This window comes from Lepeophtheirus salmonis, chromosome 13 (assembly GCF_016086655.4).
Source record: "Lepeophtheirus salmonis chromosome 13, UVic_Lsal_1.4, whole genome shotgun sequence".
NCBI classification, from domain to species: Eukaryota; Metazoa; Arthropoda; class Copepoda; order Siphonostomatoida; family Caligidae; genus Lepeophtheirus; species Lepeophtheirus salmonis.
Window position 1 is genome coordinate 30,642,382 of NC_052143.2, and position 26,711 is coordinate 30,669,092.

General features: G+C 30.4%; 1 protein-coding gene across 3 annotated transcripts in view; it reads right to left on the reverse strand.

The window, feature by feature from the left end:
• The window catches only part of LOC121128507 (uncharacterized), a 127,029-nt gene that overhangs the window by 26,356 nt on the left and 73,962 nt on the right, over positions 1 to 26,711 (reverse strand). Inside the window, exon 1 of one of the 3 annotated variants that reach the window (XM_071892816.1) lies at positions 10,404 to 12,326. The exons of the other annotated variants lie outside the window; for them this stretch is intronic. Coding sequence (XP_071748917.1) covers positions 10,404 to 10,511 — 108 coding nt within the window. The 5' untranslated portion in view covers positions 10,512 to 12,326. Of the gene's footprint in view, positions 1 to 10,403; positions 12,327 to 26,711 lie in introns of those variants that run through there. 3 annotated transcript variants of the gene reach the window in all.

Consider the following 26,711-nt stretch of genomic DNA (forward strand, 5'->3'; position numbering starts at 1 on the left):
GAGGGGAATATAGAGGGAAGGATCGGCTGAAAAAAAAGGAAAAAATAGAGTCAACCTTATTTTTTACTACATTCCTTCAAGAGGGAAAAAAAAAGAAAACAAGCTAATCGTCCGAATATAATATCTCAAAAAAGTAGAGATCCATCTCCTTCTAATCCAATAATATATAATTCGTATCACTACCCTCTACGAAGTTATTTCCTTATTATTAAAAGGTTGGAATATACAAGTCCAACCGTTATTATTTATTCATTTCCATTATGCAAATTTTGAAATGTTAACAGTCATTTTTGTTGTCAATTTTTCGATGAACTATGTTTTACAACACATAATTATCTGTCGATTACTAAGAAAAACATTGTCCTAGTCACCACCATGAGCCAGGAAGAAGAACAAGTCCCTATCCGTGGTGTCCAAGGCTCTAAAAAAGGCAGGAGGATTGTCTCTGCGGCGTATTCCGCAGCCTTTGTTGACAGAACAGCAGAGAAAAGTCCGTATGTATCGTGCAAAAAAGATCTTGCCATGAACTTCAATACTTTGTGTGTTAAAATTGACCAAAAAGTAGAGAAAAGTCCGTATGTATCGTGCAAAAAAAGATCCTGCCATGTACTTCAATACTTTGTGTGTTAAAAATGGTAAATAATAACGGTTAGCCCGGTATGTATTTCGACAGTCTGCTGTCGCTGTCTCCAATGTCGAGATAGAAAGAGAAAGTATGACATGCTGCCAAACATATACAGTGTACCTCTGGATATTTCCGCTTGTAATAAAAATATATCATTCACTTTTGACTAATTGTATAAAGAAATATCTTTATTATTATTTTATTTTGTAAAAAAATAAGATTGAAAGAAAAAGGCGATTTTAAATGCAACAGTTTTGATAAGTATGTATATAAATCACATGTTATCAAAAATGTTTGCGTTCATCTTGTCATAAATAATAGCTTATTGTTGTATATGTTGTACTAATGTGGAAATGTATTATTAAAATCGCATTTCACGTGACTTATCATTTCATCAAATTATATATCATATTACAAGCAATTTATTCAATTTTTGTTGGAATATTGTAACAACATTTCTATTCATAATTAAGAGAGTGAATTTTAATTGCAGGCAAAAATTAAGAAGAATTCTTCTTCTCGCAAGTATTCAAAAAAAAAAAAAAAAAAAGCGCTATCTATATGGGCTATAATTTAAGTCCTGTAATATACGTACTTTTTTAAATATGGATATTACGCTCTATAGGGGGTAAGGTAGTAAAACGTGGATTTAGAAATATATCAATAATTTTATATTTTTTAATAATAAGCAAAAAAATAAATTTAAGAAAGCATGTAGACAAGCTTTTTGCAAAAAAAAAAATAAATCACTCAATATGACCACCTTTAATAACAGCCTGTACATGTCGCCGGAAGGATATGCAGGATTTGATGACAAGTTGTCACTTCAGTGAGTCCATATTTGAGGTTGAGATCCTTTTAGTTTCCTTCTACAATGTGCCCCATATAGAAAAGTCCAGTGGGTTCAAATCTGTCGAGGAAGGGGGCATATTTCTTTGCACCAGAATAGAGCCATGTTATCTGCGCAGAACGTTTGGCACTTGGAGGACGTGTGTGAGGGGGAGCCGTTATGAGTCCACATGTATTCACCCTCTGAGCAGTTTGTTTTCAGCCAGGGCAAGATGGAGTGCTTAAACACCTTATAGTAGGGCTCCTGGCCGATTTTCTGATCTTCTTTCCATCAACGCCGAGGACCATTGTTTGGTCAGTATATTTGGTGTAGTAAACCCCTCAGACCTCTTCCATTGTTTCCACAAGCCAGTGGTCGTTCCGGCGGTTTTGGAATTGATCAACTGTGAAAATCTTCTTGTGCAAAATTATTTTCCTTTAAATAAAGGTTTTAAAAAACCTTTATTTAAAAAAAAAAAGTCGTCAAACTACGTATAAAATGCTTAATGCAGATGGAAGCCACACGTCAACTTACAGATTATCCATACAAGAAAGGGAAGTAAATTCTGAAATTGTAAAATTTCTTAAATATTTACTTAAAAACCATGTTTTTAGTTAGGAGAACAATTAAACATCATAAAGAAATAGGTGGATTTGGTGATCGACCTCACTCTAGACAACCAAAGTCCAAAAAGACTTTAAAAATGATTAAGGCCATCCGGGAGTCAATTTGAGGAAATGATGTACGGGCTCTATAAAAATTGGCAAAAAGATAACTTATCAGGCCAAGCTATGCAAAGTTTTGAATAATAATCCTAAGATGTCTGTATATTGTTTATAGAAGCGTCATCTCTTAAATATACACAAAAACAAAAAAATGAAATAAGATGGGGAAAAAGCACGATTATTCTTAATGAGACTAGAAATGGCACGTTCTCAAATCTCATTTTCAGTGAGGATAAATATTTCACCATCCAATCCACATTTAATCCCAAATATGACTCTTTGATTGGTAAGGACATTACTTCAATACATACAACAGCAAGAACCCACTATCTGAGTCAAAAAGCCCAACAAGAATTATAGTTTAGACTGGTATATGTGTGGATAAAGTGTCTCCATTTATGTTCATTTTACTAGGGATCAAATTCAATTCAGATACATACTAGCAGCTGATATAGGAATCAGCATTGGTACCTTGGGTTCAAAAGGTCTTCAAGATAATAAATATACATTTACTTAAGCTGGAGTGTCATCACAAACCTAAAAATCCAACCAGGGTTGTTGTTAAAAGAATTTGAATGCATTTCAGATATAAACCCCGTTGATCTTTCACTTTGGTCATTACTTGAAGAAAAAGCATTTCCCATGGATCATCTTAATATTAACTCATTGAAGGATACATTGGTGAAGGAATGGAATGCTATTCTAATAAATACTGTTTGCGTATGTGTAAAAGCTGTTCTGAGAAGATTGAGAAAGATTATTGCTACAACAGGGAGCCAAATTGAAAAGAAAGTATTTATGATGATTAGTTACATTTTTAATATAATAAATATGAAATTGACTGTATAATTTATTCTAATTTCATCTCATTATAAATCCTGTAAAAGAAGTTAAGTTATAACCCTGTAGATAAATGATTTGCCTTTAATGCACGAAGGTTGCTACTTATATTTCTGGTCTCAAAAAAATTATGTTTTGTAAGCTCCATCTGTTGTATCTAATTGATAGCTTGGTATTTAAAAGTATCAAGTTTACAGTAACACTTTGTTATTTACACATGATTTGAGTATTTTATAATGATTTGAAATATTCTTTCAAGTAAAAAAAAATGAAATTGACTCTTGAATACTTTCATAGTATCATTTTTCATAACTTTCGACGTAGGTTATCAAGGCAACAATGCATCGATGAACTTGATTCATTATATGGCATGCGTGCATCATCCTAACAGTTCAATAAAGAAACTGGTATAATGAATTCTAGCTAGACTGGAGTTTGCTACACGACAAATTTTGTGAAGGTCGTCCAATATCGGTTGTTACACCAGAATACATCGATGCTGTGCATGAGGTAATAAAACAAAATCGTTATTTGACTTAACCGGAGATCGAGGCAACTTTGTTGATTAGTGTGACCAGCATCTACATGGTATTCTATGAAAATTTAGCTGTAAAAAAGATTTGGTTACGTTGGATCCCACGTCATCTGACTCGTGGCTCGTGTCGATTGGTGGTAGGAAAGGCTGAAGAAAATTATTAGATTTGCATCAAAAGCCGTGTATAATATTTACAGTGTATATACAGTGGTAACAAAACATGGATCTATGAATATGAGCCTAAAAACAGCAATCGCCAGTATGGTTCTTCCAAGATGAGTCAAATCCAACAAAAGTTGTTTGTAGGAGAAGCACATTAAATAAAATGGTAGACTGTTTTTCTGTTTGACAGGTAATGTAGATTCAGTGGTATTGGAGCAACGTACAATAGTTAATTCTGAATGGTATACGACCATTTGTCTGTCGGAAGTCTTCCAAGAAACTTGGAAAAACAGGCAAATCATTTTTCATCTTGAAAATACAAGTTCTCATATTTCGACTCATACAAAGAGCTGTTTGGTTTTTCAAAACATCGAAATGATGGGTCATCTGCTGTATAGTTCTGACTTAATCCCAATGACTTTTTTATATTACCATACATCAAAAATAAATTAGGTAGTCAGCAGTTTTCATCACCAGAAGAAGCCTCTGATGCATTCAAAACTTATAATTTGTGTTATCTAAATCAGAATGGAAAAAAATACTTCCAAAACTGGTTTAAACGTATGAAAAAGTGTATTGATCTTGATGGACAATATTTTGAAAAACAGTAAAGTACCTTTTGTTAATTGTTTTATCATTATATTAGAAATATAAATATCAATCTACGTAGTTCTGTATCTCTCATACAATATCTATCTCACTCGACCCCTTATCCACTCAATACAATTATAAAATGTTCCGGGGGTCTCTTTTACAATTTTACAGAAAAAAAATTGTTTTTCTTTCAGAGTTTTCTATTAATATTTCCAAAGGTTAAAGTATGGGTTATGGTTACAATTTCCCTTCCACGTGTTGTTACATTTTTAAGAGAATGAATTTTAATTGCCTTGCAACAAATAATAATATGTGCATTGTATTGTACAGCAGTATTGGGAGAACAAAAAGGTAGTGTCATTCCATGCCTAATTGACCGGGCATATGATCCGACCTTCTCAAATTTGAATGATTTTAGGTAGAAAAGCTAAAATTCATGAGTAAATTAAGTGTACTAAATTTCAGCCCATAATTCTGAGTCGTTCATGAGATATAGATACTCGTCCCAGTACCTTGTTGGACCCAAAATTTTCAGCGTAGCTTTACTGTTTTATTAATGGAGGCTACTGTTTCTTGTATGTATATTTTCGGCTCCAAATAAGCTTACCTCATGAAATTCCAAAAATGAAGTCAAAAGTCGAATATTAAAATGTCTTAGATACTCAATTATGATTTTAAAAAAATTAAATAAACTTGCAAGTACTTGATTAAAAAAATGTATAATGAGGGGGGAGGGGGACAAGGAAGATCTTTAGAAAAATGGGGAGGCTGAAAACCCCTAAAAGGGGTAGACAATGCCACTGTAATAACAGCACCAACAAGAGCGACAGGACAACATTTCCATCTCTTAAAAAAGAATGAATAAACTATTTTTAAATTATGTTTTATAAACAATTGATAAACTAAAGCCTGTTTTTTTTTTTTTTTTTAATTTGTCAACTTCTATTGAATGTTATGAATTACTGTAGTTCATTTTTCTTTTGCAATTTTTAAAAAATCTTAAAATAAGTCTGAGATATAAGCACGTACGTAAAATGTATTTCTTTTTAAAAAACCTCTTAATCACCTCGGAAGTCCAAAAAAAAAAAAAAAATCATAGGAACATTTTTAGTTATTTTAACCACCTACTTGCTAAGTTCCAGATGGATTTACTCCACCGTTTTGGTCTCCATATTGTGTGACAACACCAAAAACAACAGACTTATAAATGTTTATAGGACACCTAAAAATTTTGGGGCACTTCAGAAACTTTTAAGGGCTATCCAAGCCACTGCGTTTGGTCTTCTGTACCGCTACAGTTTCAAAGTTCACGTATTTGGGGAAATTTTCATCTTGATTCAAAATTTCGACCAGGTGGATCTCTCTCGGTCTACTGAGCGATTGCCCCAAATGGGATGTGTATTCAGTATAATAGGAAATCTAAGATTTTCTTTTAAATTTACTTGGCCACTATGCGGCCCAGTTCTATTTCCGTCGAGTATTCCGTAAACGGCTATTTCCAACTATCGGGTATTTTTTAAATTAATAGTAGGGAATTTTTCACAAATTAAAAACTGTTTATTTGAGTTAAACTAATCAGTGTTCTGAGAACATTTTATTAAGAGGCAAGAGAGGTCAAAATATGATACTAAAGTACATATAAGTTGATGAAGTTTATGATAAAGAGTCATGAATGGTACAAAATATATCCCCTTAAAATTAAAAGATGTAAAATTTTTAACTGTGGAACAGTTATTGATACTCAACCACTTTGTATCTATTCAAGTATTTGTATCAAGAATTATTTGATAATATCTAATGTTAATTTTTATTAAAAAAAGTTTAAGTTAATTAAACCTCTTTAAGTCGAAGTCTACATTTTTTTTATAAATTGAGACAAAATTAATAATCAAACGTAATAAAAGTGACGTCACATCTCTCATTTAAAATTCAAAGTAATTTTCTCAATAATGTTGATTAAAAATTCAATCAAAGATCACGACTACCAAATAGTTTGTATAACAAAATAATTACTTATGTTTATTGTAACAATTTATTAGATATCTGAAGATGCTGTTGCTTACCAATAATTATACCATATGTTTATTCTAAAACTTTTGAAATGAATATTATGCATTAAAAAAATGAGAAAAATTGGGATGATCTTTTTTTTTTGTTACTAAATACTTTTGTTTTTTTTATTAATAGCCAACAATAAATTCATTTTTGGACAACAATCCCTGTTTTTTATAAAAAGTAATGCAAAAATTTACAACACATTTTATCAAAATGAATGTCAATACTATAACAAACTATAATGATTGATCACATAATTGAGTCCAGATGGCACAAAATCTGAAATTTTCTCAAATTGACAAAGATATATAATGATTTTAAGCAAAACATTTTTTTAAAATTAAAGATCACAAAATCAAATAGTTTTATTATTTCTTGATAAATTCTTCTTGAAGCTATGAGAATAAAAAAATCCTCATTTAATAAAAATTCAAATAAAAATAACTAAAATCTAAATTAGTTAAATAAATTATAAAAACTCTTTTGGAATCTTTTTACATTAGGCATTTGAAATATATTCAAATAATGTATCCTTATATTAAACACAATTTGCTTAAAAAAGCTTTGTATATTAAAAGTAGCAAAACATGCCAAAAACTTAAGAGCGATTCTATAAAGAATCTGAACCTTGACAATGCAACATTTTTTAGATAAATTCTATAAACTATTCTATATTGGGAAGTTTTTGCTGTTAAAAGGTTTATTAGTCGACATAATTTAAACTTTTCATTGGATTTTTCACCAAGAAACACAAATATAACCTTTATTTTTCTAAATACATATTATTTGCTTATGTAGTTTTGAAAAATCTTTTAATACAGCCTATGGCTGGGGTAAAAAAATGTTTAAGTCTTGTAAGAACTAAGTAAAAATCTAGATATTCGATCATAACTTGTAGATAATAGATGATTTTAAATTGAAAAAAAGTTATTATTTTTACTGTATTGCATTCTAGACTAGAGAAAATGCCTTTCAAGTATGTAAATCATTTTAATGAATGTGTAAAAATTTGTTGACGAGAGTTATTACTATAGGAAAAAACTATATATATACTTTAAGAAAGTTTGAGTTAGGAATATATTAAATTAAAAGCATTTCTCAATTATGGATGATCTCCAATGTGTACTACCATAGATGAAAATAATGCCGTAATGGAAGAGGGTGCTCAGTTAGAGTTGCTAACTGAATATATATTTTTTTTATTTAAAAAAATTGTTCTCATTATTTTTTCGTTCTTTAGGAGATAACATATTGGGTTCGTTCAAAAAGTAAAGGGACTTTGTATTTCTTTAGGAAAAAATATTCATTTATCCATAAATATTTATGTTGTCCCCTTCAAAGTAATCACCAGCAGATACAAGACACTTGTACCAACGCTTTTTCCAATCCTAAAAGCATTTCCGTATAGCCTTGAGCTCTTCCAGTCTTTATCTCAACAATCGTTACAAATCTCCGTCCTTTCATAGGTCTCTTAAGTTTTGGAAACAATGAAAAAGTTAGCTGGAGCCAAATCCGGTGAATATGGTGGCTGAGGCATGATTTCGGTATTGTTTTTGGTCAAAAAATGTGACTATTCTTTTGGTCAACCAATATATCAATATCCTCAGCAACTTTTCTGATAGTGATTCAACAGTTTTCAAAAACAATTTTCTTCACTGCATCAACGTTTTCATTTGTTGTGGACGTACACGTGATTGACATCTTCCCGACCATCTTGGAAGTGTCTGTACCACTTGTAAATGACTCTTTTATTCTGAACAGTTTCACCGTATGCCATTGTCAACATTTCAAGTGTTTTGGAGTACATAATTTCATTTCTTACACAACATTTGACACAAAATCTTGAATAATTGTTTTTTAATAACAAAAAATGCCAGAACACTCCAACTAATTCTAACCTTTATGCCTCTCGCAAACAAACTAAACATATTTTATAGCTGAAGCAGTAAATACATGTTCGTGTCAAGTGTACTAACATACAAAAATCAGGCATACCAAATGTACTTTTCCCTCGAAATTTGAAATGTCATCTTACTTTTTGAACACACCTAGTATATGTACATATTTTAAACTATAAAGTGTAATGACGAATGTGTTTGCTCGTGAATGACGGAAAGTAATGCCGAGGAGTTAAAAATGTTAGTCCTTGTTGGACTCGAAGTACAATTGAGGGCCGACATCGCATAATTTCTGCCTATATCTTTGCGAATCGGAGTATGTTTTTATTTCCTTCATCTCATAACTGTTTGCAGGTAATTTAATAAAGCGGTATGACAGCTGATCTGCTCATGACAAAGAAATCTTCAAATCGACAGGGTGACCATATCAATTTTTTCTTTCTTTTTTTGGCATACCAGTATTATTTTCATGTATGTGTACTTCTCTTTACCAGTTTAAATAAAAGTATACATTTCTTTTTAAAAAAAAAACCACTTGGACACTTAAGGGGTAGTAAGGTCAACATAAAAACACGAAAACCTAAATAATATGCCAAGAGGGCATAAATAATGACATGGGGCATATTTACTATACATATGATTTTTCTATAGACTTTTCAAACGAATATTATGTAAAAAAAAGGGTTGTTCTTTTTTCGTTTTTAAAAGACATTTTTTTTATTTCTTTGTCAACAATAAATTCATATAATTTTGATAGAAATTTATGCCCTTCACTCAAAATATTGAAAAATTCACTTCACATTTTTATCAAATGGATGTTAATGCTAGACGAAATAATATTAGTTGTTCTCAAAATTACGTATGGTTAACACAAAAGTCGACACTTTGGATTATAAAGGTCATTATCATGTTTCTCAAAGTAAAAGTTAATCAGGAACACAGATTCTCACCATAAGAGGAAAAATGTGTTGAAATGTGCTATTTTTTTGGATAATTCTTAAATGTAAATTTGATTAAATCTAGAAGTTGTAAATTTTGAAATAAAACGTACACACATACACAATAGTATAAGAGAGTTCAACAAATGACAATCTTAATGTCATCATTAGGCAAAGGCCGCGTCTAATTTTTTTTTTTTTTTTAAGGGGGTGTTAGCTTTTTGTCAAATGTTTGACAATTATGACACAGGGTTTTCTTTATAAGTGCTAAATTTGACAAAAAAAAAAAGATAAGTTGACCAAATAATCCTTTTTTTACAAAGTAAAATTTTTTTTTTAAAATAACATTTAGTTATGTAAAATAACTAATAAAATTTAAATTTTTTGACATTTAAAATTTAAAAAACATTTTGACTGTTAAAATTTTAAGAACGATCGTTAAATTTAAAAAAAATATTTTGACAGTTAAAATTTTAACAATATTTTGACTGTTAATTTGAGTAGAACATTTTACTCTTAATTTTTATAAGAACTTTTACAAGTTAAAATTTTAAGACTCTTGGGACTGTTCAATTTCTTAACAACTTTTTTTGCTATTAAAGTTTGGAAAACATTTTGACAGTTAAATTTTTTCAACATTTTCAGTTAAAATTTTATGAACATTTTGACTTTTAATTTTTGTAAACGTTTTGACAGTTATCATTTGAAAAACAACTGACCCTTAAATTTTTTATGACATTTTGACATTTAAAGTTTTAAGAATATTTTGACCCTTAAAGTGGGTTTTAAGAACATTTTGACAGATAAAATTTTAATTGTAAAAGTTTTAAGACAATTTCGACAGTTACAATTTTAAGTACATTTTGAACCTCAAAATGTTTCATAAACATGCCTTTTGACAGAAAATTTTTTATATGAGTATTTTTTCCATTACAGTTTTAAGAACATTTTAACAGTTAAAATTTAAAAAAAAATATTTTGACGGTTAATATTTAAAAATATATTGACACCTAAAATTTTAAATAATTTTACATAAATCTACTTCTTTTCGATAAATTTGACAACATGCTTTTAGCCAGGGTATGATTGTAACACCCCTCCCATAGTCACAGATCTATCTGACAATGACCATAACTGTAACTTGTTCAACTTACTTAAACTACTAATAAGCTGTTTCTTTTCCCTAGTCTTTCAAAACGTACCGAGATGCGTTGATATCCTCCAGAGGTTGGTGATCGTCGTAGTATGAGCAGTATCCTTTTACTGAGGATGAAAAAGGCTCTAGGAATACTTAGGAAGCTGATTCCCATTCATGGAAAGTTCAATTGTTGGCTATACAAATATGTTTTGTCTATTATTTTGACTGCACGTTCCTCAAGGTTGAGGTGTTGTTGAGAACATGAGACTACTAGTTGTACTAAATAATAACAGGGCTGCTGTATATTCTTATGGGAAAAAGAGGGAAGGAAGAAGAAAGTGCTTATGAAAAAAACTAAAAAAAAAAGTTTATTCCCCCTTCCCCCCCCCTCTTCCTCTAGCTCCACCTTCTTAGTAGCATGGCTTTTTATTTCTTTTCTGTGTCGTCCTACTCTCACCGTTTTTGGCTTCATTTATTGTTATAGTTTTTTTATTGTTACATACTCATAGACCATCATTCTACATCCTTATTGATATGAGTTGATGTCCACGAGTCCATTGTCTTATTCTAAGACAGAAGCGTCCGCAGGATTATATATATAAATATAAATATTCCATTTTTAGAAAGACAAAAGGAGAAAAAGCTAAAAAATTAATAGCTATTCTCAAAAAATTTAATTTTTTGGAAAAAAATTTTAAAAAATCCCGAGCTGTTTACAAAAAATGAAATTTTTTGGAAAAATAATTTATAAAGTAAAATTTCAAATAATAAATTTTCCAGAGAAAAATTCAAAGCTGTTCTCAGAAGAAATTAAATTTTTTTTTCAAAAAAATTTAAATATTAAAGTTTTGGGATAAAAATTTCAAAAATACCATATCTATTCTTTGACAAATAAATTTTAAAATATCACATTATCTAGTAAGAATAAAAAAACCTTAATTTGGGGGGTGCAGCTCCTACAGCCCTACCCCTGCAAACGCCCTTGTTATAGTATGCAACCTTTACATACAGGAATGATCTTATCTAGTGGGTCACATTTTATTATTTTCAATCTGGAATGACATTGGTGCCCAATCACGGAGGAGGACAACAAGACATCTGATCTCTAAACAGAGCAAGCTGAGGCGGTTGGAATGGGACGAAGAAGATTCTAAATTTTCTCAAGGTCAATTTAAATTCGGAATTTTTTTTAACCGTTGATGCACTTTGAATAAGCAGAACAGCCTCTACATCCCAACCGAACATGCAGACAAATTCTCAGCTTCAGTGAGACATGTTTCAGAACAAGAAATCCAGCTGGAACCATGGTCTTGGGCGTTGGAGCCGGCGCAAGCGAAGTCTATCCTCCTATTTTTATGGAGAGGTAGGAGCAGCTCATTACAGATGCTTACATCAAACTTCTGGATAACAAAGTGCTAACTTAGACAAGATAAATGTTAGGGGGCCACTTTGTTTTCACTCATGATGGAGCTCTGTTTCATTGCACCGCTAAGACCCGGGCCTTCCTACGAGACAACATTCTGGACTTTTGGAATCTCAATATGTCGCCGCCCTTTTCTCCAAACACGAACCCCTTGGACTACTCCTTCTAGGCGTGTCTGGAGGAGGATGTATGTAAAAAATGGATAAAATAAGATTTGTACCACTAGGGGGAGGCAAATTATATAATGGTGAAGTTATCAGGGGCGTCCGAAGGATTTTTTTTATTTGGGGGAGTTGGCCTTTTTTGACACAATTGAATGATTTTTTCCCTCTAATTTTACATAAATATCAAGTTTAACAAATTCTTTTTTATTAATTAGACATAAAATTTTTTTAAACCTTAAAGGTTAAAAATTTTCAGCACGGACTAAATTTGAATTGCTTTCTTTCCTCAAAAAATAATGAAATTTACAATTTTATAGAGAAAAATAATTTATTTTTATTGTGAAAACTAATGGCCCAAATCTTCCAAACTTAAACTTGCAGACAAGAAATTAACGGTATTACTTCACATTTTTCATAAGCAAACTCTTACGTGGTTTGTCATTACTTAGTTGTTCTCTCATAGAGAAGGAAATAATAATGATAACAGCTTAAAGAGAAAATAATAAAAAAATCATTGTTCAGGTTGCCAAAAACAACGTACCTTGCACACTAAAAATGCTTTGGATTTACAATTAATAACATATCCATTCTCTTTTATTTTTTTACTATTTTTTAGAGAAAAAAATTAATTTTTTTATTGTTAAAACTATAAAAATTGTACCAAAGTGGGGAACCAAGGGATCAAATCTTCCAAACTTACACTTATAAACAAGAAATTAACAGTGTTACCCCACATTTTTCATAAGCAAACTCATACGTAGTTACTGATAACTTAGTTTTTCTCTCTTTCAGATCGAAATAATAATGATCAGAGTTTGATGAGAAAAAAAGAAAGAAAAAAGGATCCCTTTTTCTTTTTTAATATGATGCATTGGGCTTTAACTATACGCGCTCGTCCTTACACCTCGTATAAAGTACCATTCATTTTTTTTATATGTTCTTTCCTTTTATTTCTTTTTTGATATGACGCACTGAGGTATTTTAACATACGCTCGTTGTGTTAAATGTGACCTCCTCAGACAAACAAACAGACATACAACCAAACCTTGCTCTACTTTTATTGATAAAAGTTAATTCATAAGAATATGAGATCTCAATTCACCTTTACAATGTTCCCCACTACAATAAATCGTATCATCCTTATCCTTATTTTGGGTGTCCGGTAAAATGATTGTAGTAAAAATGTTGCGGCAAAAACGTTGGGGGTAATATCGTTGTGTATATTATCATTGTGAGACAAAAATGTTGTGACTAATATCGTCGTCAAGCAATATGATCGTGTTTAATTTCATTGCAAGACAATAATATCGTATGCAATTTTGTTGCAATTTATATTATATTCGGAAGATAAAACTATTGAATGATGAAGAAACATTCTAGGATAGAACCCTTCTAATCTATAATACACGTTAGCCCACAGGGTTGTATAGTTGAACTGCTGGGCTGCAAGGCAAGTTGAATTTATCCGCCACCGCTTCCATGATCATCGAGGTACCCTTCTATTATACCAAAATACACTTCAGCCCACAGAATGTACAAGTGAATTGATAAGCCCCAAGGGAGTTTAAACTCCCACCGCCGCGTTTATAAGCACCAAGGAACCCTTCTAACATGCTATAATTTACGCTGGACTAGCAGTTCACCTACACAACCTGTAGTCCAGGGTGTAATATAGATTAGAAGGGTTCTATCCTGGCATGTTTCTTCATCATTCAATAGTTTTATCTTCCGAATATAATATAAATTGCACAAAATTGCATACGATATTAGCCCAACGTTTTTGCTGCAACCTTTCTACCGCAATCATTTTATAGTGAACCCTTATTTTGAAACTAACGCAACCTCCAATATATATTCGAGACACTTTCAAATTGAGATTAAAGTGTTTCCATCAACGATTTTTCCTTAACCTCAATTATATCAATAATAATATTATTGTTCAAATACCTATCAAAATCCCAATAATAACGTGAATGTGAAATTACGAAACCTCCTATAAAGTACAAGGAAAATTGCTCGTGGAAGATTGTACTGGAGAAAATTGCCATGGAGGAAAATTGCTCGTATTTTGTTCAAATATAAGTTACTTTCAAATTTGATAATAAAGGGCTACCATGAAACAATCTTCCAAGTTTAAATCAATTTAATAATTATTGTTGAAAAGTCTATCAAATTCCCATGAATTTTAAAGAAATAACCATTTTTTATAAAGAGAAATCCTCCCCATCTCAACAGCCAACCCTATCAATTTATAATAATATATAAAGAGATCATTAATGCCTAAATGACAAAAAGAAAACTACAGAATCATAAAATTTAACATTCTGTAAACGTAAATATATTACAAACAATACAAATACTATTCATTTTTCTTTGATAGCAGCGAAAACATTTGCTTTGTTGCAGTGTTCGTTCATGGTTATTATAGGAAGGTTCCAACTTTCTGCTAATCTAATTACAAATTTTATATGTTTGTATTTAGTTTTGTGGATAAGTAACATTATTACATATGTGATGCTTCAAGCCTAGGCGGAGTTTGGAGGGTGCCAGGGGCCCCCTGACCTTCAAAATTAATTATATGATTATGTATATTTTAAATACTTAGTATAGAAATAAAGACAATTTGCCCCCCTCCACTACAAATTTTAAACTTTTAATCCCCTCTAAAATAAATTTTAAACTCTGCTTATGCCGTCAAAATAAAAGCAGGCTGAAATTGTTTTCGTAAAAACCAATTTATAAAGGGTCATGCATAAATTCCAGGGTACTCATTTCCCACATTTTTTGCCTAAACCCTCATTGGGACTTACATGGTTCTTCGTCCTAGAGCCAAGTTTTTTTTGGGTTATTTTATTAAAACCCTTTTTTCTCTTTTGTAGAAGGGAGACATTTTTTTTATAGCTTTACGTAAGGAATCTTAAATTTTATTTTTGAACTGCACTTTTTTTTTTGTCCATTTCAAAAATGGACTTTTTTTAGTGAGCATGTGACAAAAATATTATGAATTCCATCTTCTTCTACTTACCTACATATGAAGGGGTGAAGAAGAAAAGAAAAAAGTTTTTCTTTTTTCCCATTGAAACGTGCAGCATTCTTATATTTAACACCTACGTCAATTAATTTCATTTTATTATAAAACCATTTATATATTTGTACTTTTAATCTCAGAACAATTTTTAGAGTCTAGTTATAATTAATATTCTAGGTGAAATTATATTTTTAAGGATGGATTAAATGTATGATATTAGTGTTTTGTTGTTTTTAAAATGTATCGTATAGAATGAATGAATATATTAAAAATAAAAAATAATTCATTTCCTAGAAAATTTAAGTATTATCAGAAGGCCATAGACCTTTCCAATTAGCTTAAGTTTGGTTATTTTGTCATCCCCACACCTTTTTTATTTTCATACCTTGTCATATTTTCCTATTTGTAGCCCTATAAGGAAAATATTCTTACCTGATGCACAACTATTTAAGATCCCCATGACCTTAGTGTTAATTTTCAAAAAAAAAAAAAAAAAAAAAAAATATGTTGGAAAGCTTTTGAATTACTATTTTGGTTTCTTATTCACTATTTTAATATTTGATTTAATATTAATATTTTTCATTTCTTACAATGGGTCGACGTTATTGGGCACCTCTAACCGCAAGACGATTGATAAATAATAAATGTAATTTTTTATTACATTTTTATCTTTAACGAGCATCAAAAACTCATTTGTAATAAATGTACAGAGTTGATCATTTATTGTCCCTGGAGGCATATCATATTTATTCCAGGAATGATATAAATATAAAAATAACAAATTTTATGACATTATCTTCCTCAATGCCTTATAAATTTCATCTTAGATATATATATATTTAATGTGAGTTAACGTTAATTTATCACATAAATCTGTAAAAAATATTATTTCCTTACATCTATGTATATCTTTCCAAAAAGAATTGCACTGTGCAGTGTGAAATTTATTTAATTTCACATGATATTTTGGTCCTATTTACTGCATATTTGAAAAAATGCAAGGGTTTTAAAACTTGGTGTCTATTGGGTGAATCTTCAATAATTTTTTACACCAAATATATCATAACAAGATCCATAAAGTTCACAGCTTTAATTTGAGTTGAAAAATATGCGCTGTCCATATACAACAACATTAATATGGTCAACTGGACAATTTGAAGAATATTTAAGTGGAATGGGCTTTAGCTTTCTGAATGTTTAATTAGAATAGCTTCAAGTTGATATGAGAGCGTAAAGAAGAAATTAAACACAAATCCTACTACTTATCTAGCAAGAACATAGGTATGAATATACCGATATTGATCCGAAATTATACTTTGGGTACAATAAGAACTTATAATAATAAATCCCTAACCAACATTCAGTGGTACACTCCGTCTTTCATTAACAAAAAAAAATTATTTGTTACTTATGCCACAATGTAATTTTGCCTTAAACTATTTTGCCCCAGGACATTTGCATTCAACCATTTTACCTTAGGAGGATATTTCGCCTTAATATATAAAAAAATTAGATTATTTTTTAATGTTCCTTTAATTGGTTTGATGGAGTTGCACTGATTAAGTATAAGTAAACATTATAGTATTACAATTACTCCATCTAACCTAGGGATCTTTTGGTGAAATCCATATACATAAAGTATATTTCGTTCTCTATGAATCACCTTTTGTTAGTTTTGGTTGAAATTGGCGTTCCCTTAGATTGTTTTATGAAATATGTCATGTATATTACTATAAAACGCATAAAATGGTTGTTTTCTGTCTGAAAAATAGTGGAATCATGCCATATAATTTCAATGTATACACTAACAAAATCTTACTATCTAATGATTAGAAACAGAGACAAAGTAATTAATAAAATTAGTATAATAATAAAAATAAATAAACACGGCAACAATTCCAAACGAAGAATTTCGAATCACTTCTCTGTTAGTAGCTATCATTATACATAATGGACTATTCATAATAGAAAAGCTCATATATATTTAATGCATTTTATAGTAATACATACTGCATAATGCAATTTTAATTAAAAAAACAAGAATAATAACGATGTATAAACTTCATTTATTTATATGTTAAGGCGAAATATCCTTGAGGCAAAATGGCTTTATGTAAAAATGTCGTGAGGTAAAATCGTTTAAAATTGTGTCAAACGATGTGATAAGTGGGTCCGTGAAATGTTTTTCAGAATGATTTTTTGTACGTTGAGCTTTTTTATCAACTCGTAACCTCGACCAACATGAGAAAATGAAAAAAATGGAAAAACTTATAGAAGATAGCCTTCTGTATTTTTCTTATTTCCAACTGTTAATTATTATGTGGATATTACTACATTGAGAAATATATATTTATTTATCTATTTATATTATAAATAGTATACATTGAATTGAAGTCCTTGGTTTGTATAAGTCAATATAAAAATCGTCTATAATGCCCTTATTGAGTTAATAATACGTAAATTCAGCTGTTTTAAATTATACAATAGGGATTCTTTAACGTCAAGTATGACTTGTTTGCAGATGCTCGGAGCTAGCATTGCTGCAAAACTCAATTGCATTTTAAACAATTACTTTGACTGAAAACATTATAAAATGTGAAAATTCAAAGCGAAGTTATTATCACAATAAAAGGATGCCACGAAGTAGTAAGAATTTTTTTTACTAAATTTGACTTCCTCTTAGTGTTTACAATTTGAGATCTTGTCAATTTTTGCTGAATAGAAGTCGCTCTAAAAACATATCCTTTTACTTTAAATAGTCTTATAGTCAACTTCTTTATATCAGCTGATATAACAGTACAGACAATCTTTGTTTATTTCAAGCAGCTGATCATGTGGGTAGCTAAAGTAAGACATGATATCTCTCACATGTTTATAGCAAAGTTTCGAGCCTTCATTAAGACTCAGAATGTCATTGAGAGCAATAGCAGAGGCTATTGTTGAATCGCCTAGGACTGATTTCCTAATCAGTCTTCCCCCTCTCTTTCAGTCTTTTTTGTATCGGTACGAACATTTTTTACCATTCAACAGTCCTATGGACCGATAAATCGTTGCTTCAGTCCTACAATCCAAGCTATCTTTTGCCGTCTAACATATTCACCGTGTTTTTATATTATCGGTTCGAGTTTTACTGTTGTATAGAAAAAGAAAAGAAAGGAAAATAATGATAAAATAAATAAAAAATGTATAGTCAATGAGTTATAATATTATTTGGAGAAGCATAAGCTCCAATCCTGTAACCTCTAGTACTCAGATTGTCATTTCAGATGAGAAATTCCTTTTGGTCAACTCACATAAACTTTGTACAATAATAAAGATCTAATATTTGTCGTAGCTGTAATTTTATATCAACATCACGTGGTATTTTAAGCAACTCTTCCATTTTGGAAGAATATTTGAAATCCCAAAAAATGATGAATCAACTGAATGTATATAATTCAAAATCAAAGAAGAACCTGCCTAACTAGAAAGTTCATTAATCCATGACTGATTCACGATAAGTCAATCATATTGATAGTTTTTTTTTTTCCTTTTTTTCTTCTTCTCCTAGCTATATAGCTAATTTGATCAAGATTAAAGTTCGAACCGAAATCATCAAAAACCATAAAAAGGCGGGGAATATGTCTTGTGTTAAAATTATCGTTATAGCAGGGGTGTCCACAGGGGATGGGCTGGAGGGGCTGTTGCCCCCTTCCCCCAAATTAAGGGACTTTTACTAGAAAATCCATTTTTTATTGTTTATTTTTGGAGTTTTTGACCAAAAAGAACATGTTTTAGTCAATGTATCCGCCCCTAATTTATGATGAGCTGCCAGCTCCCTCTGGATGTCTTTGGGGTTCACGGAGGTCCAGGCATTGATGGCGCAGGTCTTCAGGGCGCAGTTACTGTTGTGGCACCTCTTAAAAGAGGATACTAAACCTCTTAAAATTTAGATAATAAAGATGAGTAAATAATAAAGGTTGCCTGGTAGGTATAATAGGTATGTTAAAAAGAATTCCATTATGTTTCCAATAAATTTAGTTATGTATATCTTGCATTGTATAAGTGTCATTAATTAACGCTAGATGGTGTTATAAAGATACAATTTTGTACTGACAAAAATACTTGGGAAATTTTGCAATTCTTTGACTCAGTATTGTTAGAGTGTGTGTCAAAGATGGATACCAGCAAAGAGAAAATAATCCATATTTTACAGCTTTTCTTTAATAAAAGCGAAAATGCAACCCAGGCAGCTGGTTAAGTAAATATTGTTTATGGTCCTGATATTGTAAGAGCCAACAATGCCATTTTTGGTTTCGTCGATTACTTTTCGATAATTTTGAAGTCAAAGAAGCACCACGCTCGAAAATGTGGATAATAATAATAGAAATCGTTGAGATCGACCGTCATGTAAACATTGTTTTTATTGTCAAGGAGATAAGTATTGAAGGAAAAAATGTAAAGAAATCTACATTTCATTTGACTAAACTTATCATACCTAATTTTCAACTATTTTATGTCAATGTTGTTTTAAATTAGGGTTTTTATAGTTATCTGGATTTATCTTATCGAGCTTGTATTAAAAAAATTTATTTTTATATAAAATGGTTTATGCTATATTTCGAGGCAGTTTTGAAAGTATTATTTGCGTAGTTGAAGCCCTTTCTTTTTCCTAGAATTGCAGGCTTGTACTAGGTTTTAAACTAGGTCTATGCAGTAAATCAAATAAATAATTAAATAAATACAATACAAACTGTCTCTAGGTAATTTGATTTCCCATGAAAATATTACGTATTCCTAAATATTCATTAAACTGGTCCATTTGGAACATTTTTTTTGGAAAAGTTGAGCTCTCATAGAGTAAAAATATGTATTTGGGGAAAAAAGATGACTGATAAATTTTGAAAAAGTTTTAGAGGTCGACCTTACAGTTTTGAAAATTGACGTTTTTTCAAAAAACTTGTCTTCTTCTTTTGATATCTTCAATCTACAAACAGATATGATTAAATGCATTTCATAAATTTTATATAAGTAAACTATCTTTAAAAAATATTTAAGTAACTTTGTTCTTAAATTAGTTTCTTTGATTTTAAACGGAATCGGAGGGAAGGATATTTTTTTAACATATTACTTAAAGTGCGTAATATATATATTTTTTTAATAAATCAAACCGCAAAATCTTTAAAATAAACCTACACAATATTAAGAGAAGGACATTGATCTTTCATTTAAAGTTAATGTACAGCAATTGAAAGCCACATTTGGTACTAAATTTCTTCAACTCTACATTGGGAAGGCAAATTGTTGAAAGACCTGAGAGAAATTAAAAAATTACCGATCGTGTACCTGTAAATATATCTGCATTCAGTAATAGTCAACTTCTCGCTATTCCTAAGTTAATCTCTGGAATTCGTAAGACCAAGGCAAAAAGCTATCCACCAGCTGCTATAAGATTGGGATGTTCAACATTTCATGAGAGCCACTATGTTTTTATAAATAATAAATAGCAATACTGGTCTAATGAATGGTCTGGAGCTGATATTCAAGTTTTTAAAAGGTTTCAGAAGGAGTGGGAAAAGATAGAAAACCAGACTTTAATGTCAATAGCTGAGGTGAGGGGTAAAGTAATCTTTGATGTATACAACACAGATTTTCTCAGTTCTTGTGACATCAAAAAAGATAAAGGACGATATTTATCCATTTCATATCATTTCAATTTTCATAAGTGAAATTCTCCGAATTTTTATTAGCATAATTATTGAGAAGACTCTATCCTTTGCAATTGACTATGCGATTTAGATCCTCTCAGGCCTTGTCTGCAAGATAAAGTATATCAATCACACTGATCTTTTGAGCAAGAGCTTTCGCCGAGATGAAGATTTTAGGGCTTCCATTTTCGGAGAATTATTTTACCATTACACACCAGAACTGTAACCGGAAGGCCTTTATAATGTCCCCATCACATTTTTGTAAAAATGCTACTATTATTTTATAATCCCTCATGGCCTAATAAATTATGCATGGGTTCCAAAATACAGCTGATAAATGTAAGCCTAGTTTAAAATCCTGAATACGGTAACATAATATACTGTAACAACAACCTATTTTCGTGTTTGAAATATACTTAAAGTCTTACCTTCAGGAATACAATTGATAAACTGGAGTAACTTATTCTAATATTAGTTGAAAAGATCCACTTGTAGAGAGGGGTTTAATTTTTTTTTAATTTTTAAAGGACAGATAATTGGTACAATTTGACTTATTGACATTTGAAACATTTATTAAAGAATATATTGATATATGCATAAATATCTTAAAATGACTAAAAATTTTAAGAGGAATATAATATAAAATATTTTTCATGGCATAAAAGTAAATTACTTGATTATGTACATGTTACAACTTGTATTATGAAATTGTACAAGTTGCAATTTATTTGTCTTAAAAAAACAACAACATTATTTATAACACCATTGGTCATTCAAATTACCAACTATTAATTAATGCTGTCATTTCATTTTGATCGATCTTGTTGTCTGTGATATAGACGTCTATAGCCTACAAAGAAGTAGAAATCAAAAACTTAAGTTACTTGGTTATCGTTTATTAATGAGTGATATTACTGTGGGCATTTGAACTTAATAATGTGCCACAGAATACATATATTTTAGTAATTTGAATTAAGAGGATCAAAAATTATATAATTAATTTATGTATCATCCATGGAAATGTTAAAAATTACATTATCCTCATACCGAATACTCTAAATCCTTCATTTAACATTATTCATCTCATTTTACATGTTTACAAACACATAAGATTTGCTTATACAAGTTGCAACTTGTATACAACATATACACTGATTTCCATGTAATAAAAAATATTACTATTCAAAAGAAAACCCATTCATTAACTATTATGACGACAAGAAAAAATATTCAATTGCTATTTCATGAATAATAAAGTAAACAAAGAGATATTTATCAAATATCATTTTATGGTTAATGTTTTAAAATAATGGGGTAAGTAAAAAGTTCTCAGCGTTTATTCACTTTATTTTGACAATACTCTTAAAATTTTACACACAGTAAAACCGGACCTGGTTGTATTGGCCCTTAATATGCTACTTAAATTGCTGAAGTAGACAATTTGCAGAGAAATAATAAATATTAGGTTAAGTAAAACGGTCAGAGCGTTTATCAGTAGATATCTTAAGTGAGCTATATCTATCGATTAATGCATTGCACCAAAAGTAACTTAAAGTATGCTTAAAGATTAACCGTACATTTAAAAAAAGTTCATTTACAGTCTTGTGTTTGGTGAAGCATTTTACAACATTCCAAAATGGAAGTAAAAAAAAATATGTATTTGATACATTCTTCAGTGTCACTACGACCAAAGTGAAAAGGCGAAGCAGGCGGCCACAAAAATTGTGCTGTCTATGAACCCAATACAGTATCGAATTCAATAGTAGAGCTGTGGTTCCATCGATTCCGTTCCGGTAATATGGACGTCGAAATGTACATAAAATAATGAAATTCATCGAGTTGGACCGATATGTGAGACCTTATTCAATTGCTCAAGAACTGAAGATTCGCCAGAAAACCGTTTGGAACCATCTAAATCGGTTAATCCGAACTATGTTAATTTCATTGTCAAAATAAAGGGGGCAAAAAAAACATAACTTATTACTTCAGCTATTGTATAAGATGTAAGGTGATTTTTGTTTAAGACTTTTTGATTGAATGTCCACATATGTTTTCTCTCAAAGTTATCATATTTTTATGATATTCTATCAGGCCTGGTTTTTACACTCACTTGGATTTCGACACTTTTCACATGTCTATACAACAGCTTACTTTTTTCATATGTTGTGGAACCTTCGGATAAAGGAATCAGCGGGCAGCTCAAGAGGACCCTCTCAAGATACGCAGTAGCACATTTCTAAACATTTTTGATTAGACCTTTCATTTCCTTACAATATGTATGTTACACTCATTAACCTTAAATTCACACTGCAATGTATATAAACCAATAAATATTACTCTGTTTCATATTTTTGTATTGACTTGAGCACATGTTTAAAACCCTTTAGTCCTCTCTATTTATTTTGTATAGAGTGTACGATTCTATCGTCTACGTCTCATGTTTCTTCCTGACTTTGGTCAACCTCTCGGTTGTAGTTGTTAAATACTTCCTTCACCCTCCAATACTAAGAAAGGTGAGTGGTCTGTAAAGAGAAAAATCCGTCGTGTTGTTGGGGGCTACCCCTCGCACACAACGTTATTGATTTGTTTGTATTTATTTGTATGTCAACGGAGTGTATAATATTCTCTCCATTTCAACATATATTCTCCATTCTCTACAAATACAACTATTTTTTAGGTATTTTTATTCCTTGTTTGTTTACAACAAACCTGGCCTAATTATGTTTGTTAGATTGTACATACTTCAAGGCAGCATATTGTAATTATTTATTTGTTTCTTGTTTGTTTTGCATTCATTTCGTTATTATTATTTTTTTCAAAAACTTTCTTAATTGATTAATTGATCATTCTTTGATTGTCACAATAAAAGAATAATAAGTTTATATATTTTATTTGAAAGAGGCCATATTGGGGGCAATATAAGTATCTTAAATCAAATGAAGATTCTAAACTATAAGAAAAAGTATTGGGTGTTTTAATGTGTCGCACAAGTCCCTACCCACACAAGAGGTAAGATGACTAATTAAATAAATTTCTGACTGTTTTCCTGTTTTAACAGTTGTCTCAATGAAGAAATACTCATAGGGGAGTCCGCAAGGGGAGGGCTGGAGGGCTGTAGCCCCCCCCCCACCCCGAATTAAAGAATGAATTTTTCATTCTTACTAGAAAATATAATATTTGAAATTTATTTCCAAAAATTTAATTTACTGTCAATAGCAAATTTTTGAAATTTTTATGCGAAAAATTGAAGACTAGAAATTTTTTTCGAAAATTTTTTTTATTTGAAATTTAATTTTAATATCATTTCATGTGAACAGCTCTGGATTTTTGAAATTTTTTTCCCAAAAAGTTTAACTTTTAAGAGTAGATATGGATTTTTGAAATCGTTTCCCCGAAAAATTAAATTTTTTGTTAATAGCAATGGATTTTTGAGATTAAAAAAAAATACAAAAGCAAACCCCCCCCCAAAATTTAATCCTTCAAATTTGTGAAGGTGAAAGGTCATGACGTGAAATCTTTTTTAACGAAGAGTGTACAAGTATTCATGTTGCCAGAATTATGAATAGAAGAAAGGGATGAGTTGGTCAAGAACAAGCATCACCAGCTGAAATTGATCAAATTGGTGATAACAAAATTCGATTTTAAGTTCAAATACCCACACGATTAAACTCACTAAACTTGTATATAATATGTTCATGTAAAAATTGAAACAAATATCAATAATATTAATAACTTGTTGGACAGCTTTTCGATGGGTAAATATTCTATTTGACTCTTTAAAAAATTCTCTTCGGTTTTTCATAGAAGTAAAAAACTTATAATGTGTTTTTCTCCGTTTCATCAAAAAATCTCATCTTGCTTTTATGTTATCACCACACAAATATATATTTGATTAGTAGAGGGTTATTCAGCGTAGCTCGGGCCAAGGAAGGAGCGGAAAATAAAATTGACAATGGTGAATGTTATTTTTTCTTAATATTCAGACCCCTTTGGTGCGGTCGAGCATTACAATAAATGTATTATTATGAATTTAAAAAAAATATTATAATTATATAAATTTTAAATAACATACCAATTTATATGCAGGATTTTTTTATTTTTATGTGAGGTGCATCTTTAATTTTTGTCAAAAAATTGTCAAATCGAAATTCGCAAAGAAAATTGCAACAAAACTGTTTTGCACGAAAATAATCATATATCATATATTGGCATTGTATAGAGGAACATAACTCTACCAAGATTTTTTTCCTACTTGCAAAACCAAAAAAATTATGGAGAATAATGTCGTAGAAAAAATAATCCTCAATAACTGATTCATTTTTGCAAGCATTGCAAAGATTAAGTAACAAAGTCTTCCAGAAATTGAAAATAATCAATTGTACTGTTAGGGTTTCAAATTTCATGTACAAAATCCATTGTTTAGTGGCATTTCTTCGTAAGCATTTAAAATTGACTTTTGTTGCATTAAAAAAATGAAAAATTATTAAGAAAAGAACAGATACTTGGATTAACATCAATTTTTATGTGTCAAATTTATATTTAAAGAAATTTCCAGACAAATTTCTACAAACTTTATTTGATCTACAAATCCAAATTCCAATGGAAATTCATTTTTTTTCCACCTGAAAAAAAAAAAAAAAAAAAAAGGAGAGAGGTATTTCCCCCCCCAATCAGAATATGACCTGTTATTCATAAAATTGTTTGTCTGCGACCCCATTTTGATTTATAACTCAACAGCCTATCTAGTCTCATTGTGCTTCAAAATACAATTTTTGGGTTTTGGGTATAGAATAAGTACCCCTTATATTACCCCCCTCCAATAATTAACACTTAAAATCTTAATTGACCCGGTTCAAAAGAAGCAACCATACAAAGATTATGGATCCAAAGTCCAACGGTATGGGCAATCATATAGGAAACATACACATAAATTATAATATACTTGAATTCTTTTGGGCAAAGTGTCCGCGCATGAAAATATTCATCCGTAGAGCCCGAGTGCCCCTACCTTCCTTCTATTAAAGAGCCTTGAGTAAGAAGTAACTAACATTTTACGAATGCTATCCTTTCTTTGACTCCTTCGTCCCTTATAAAAAGCGTATATTAGATTGTGTATTCATATCAACAGATTTCCCCATTATGGGGATATAAAAATACAGTATCTTGCTACAGTAATGTAATTTTAAGAGCATCATTATTACAAAAAAGGGATTTTCTCTATATATACTCGTATGTAAATTGTACACAGATAGAAAGAGAATGGGATAGAGAAACAAAAGCAAGAATATCAGGGTAATGGAGGGGAAAATATTGTTACATGAACAAGGGGAGAACAAAGGCAAAAAACAGGCACGTTTACCCGAAACTTCTACGTAAATAGATATACAATTGTAAATATATAATATATAAAGGATTCGTGTCCCCTTTTTAGTTTCCCGAAAGAAATTAAAAAATGTACATACATTTATTCTCTTTCGAAAAAGTAACTTTGAAAATTCAAGATGAAGTTTCATGGTATAAAAAACTTTGTACATATATTTGTATGTAAAAAAGGATTGACGAAAAATAATCTGTATATTTTTCGAGGGCTCATTCTTGATAATATGTAAGTATATATTCATATGTGGATGTTCTTTGAATACGAAGCCTTGTTAAAAATAAGTGATTTATGCTTTATTTTATTTATTCTCTAACAAGAATGTACATGAGAGTTGTAGACTTTTTATGCCTAACTGCTTTAGTAAAAGAAGAAAATGACTACTGCAGTAAAAGAATGATAATAATATGTACTTCTAATATCTTTTTCTACTCATTTGTCTATTGTTGGTGTGTAATCGTATAGAGAAAGTAAAAAGGAATTTCGCTTTCAATATACATATATGTGACCTTTATTTATCAAGCAACACGGTATTTTTAAAATGGATTTTCTCCCAAACGAATCATCCCATTTAATCAAAACCAATGCCAAATAAATGTATTAAAATAAAAATTATTATTATTCAATATAATCTCATTTAGCGTCACTAAAAGCCTCGACTCTACCTCAGATAGGGAGCAAGTCTTAATAATA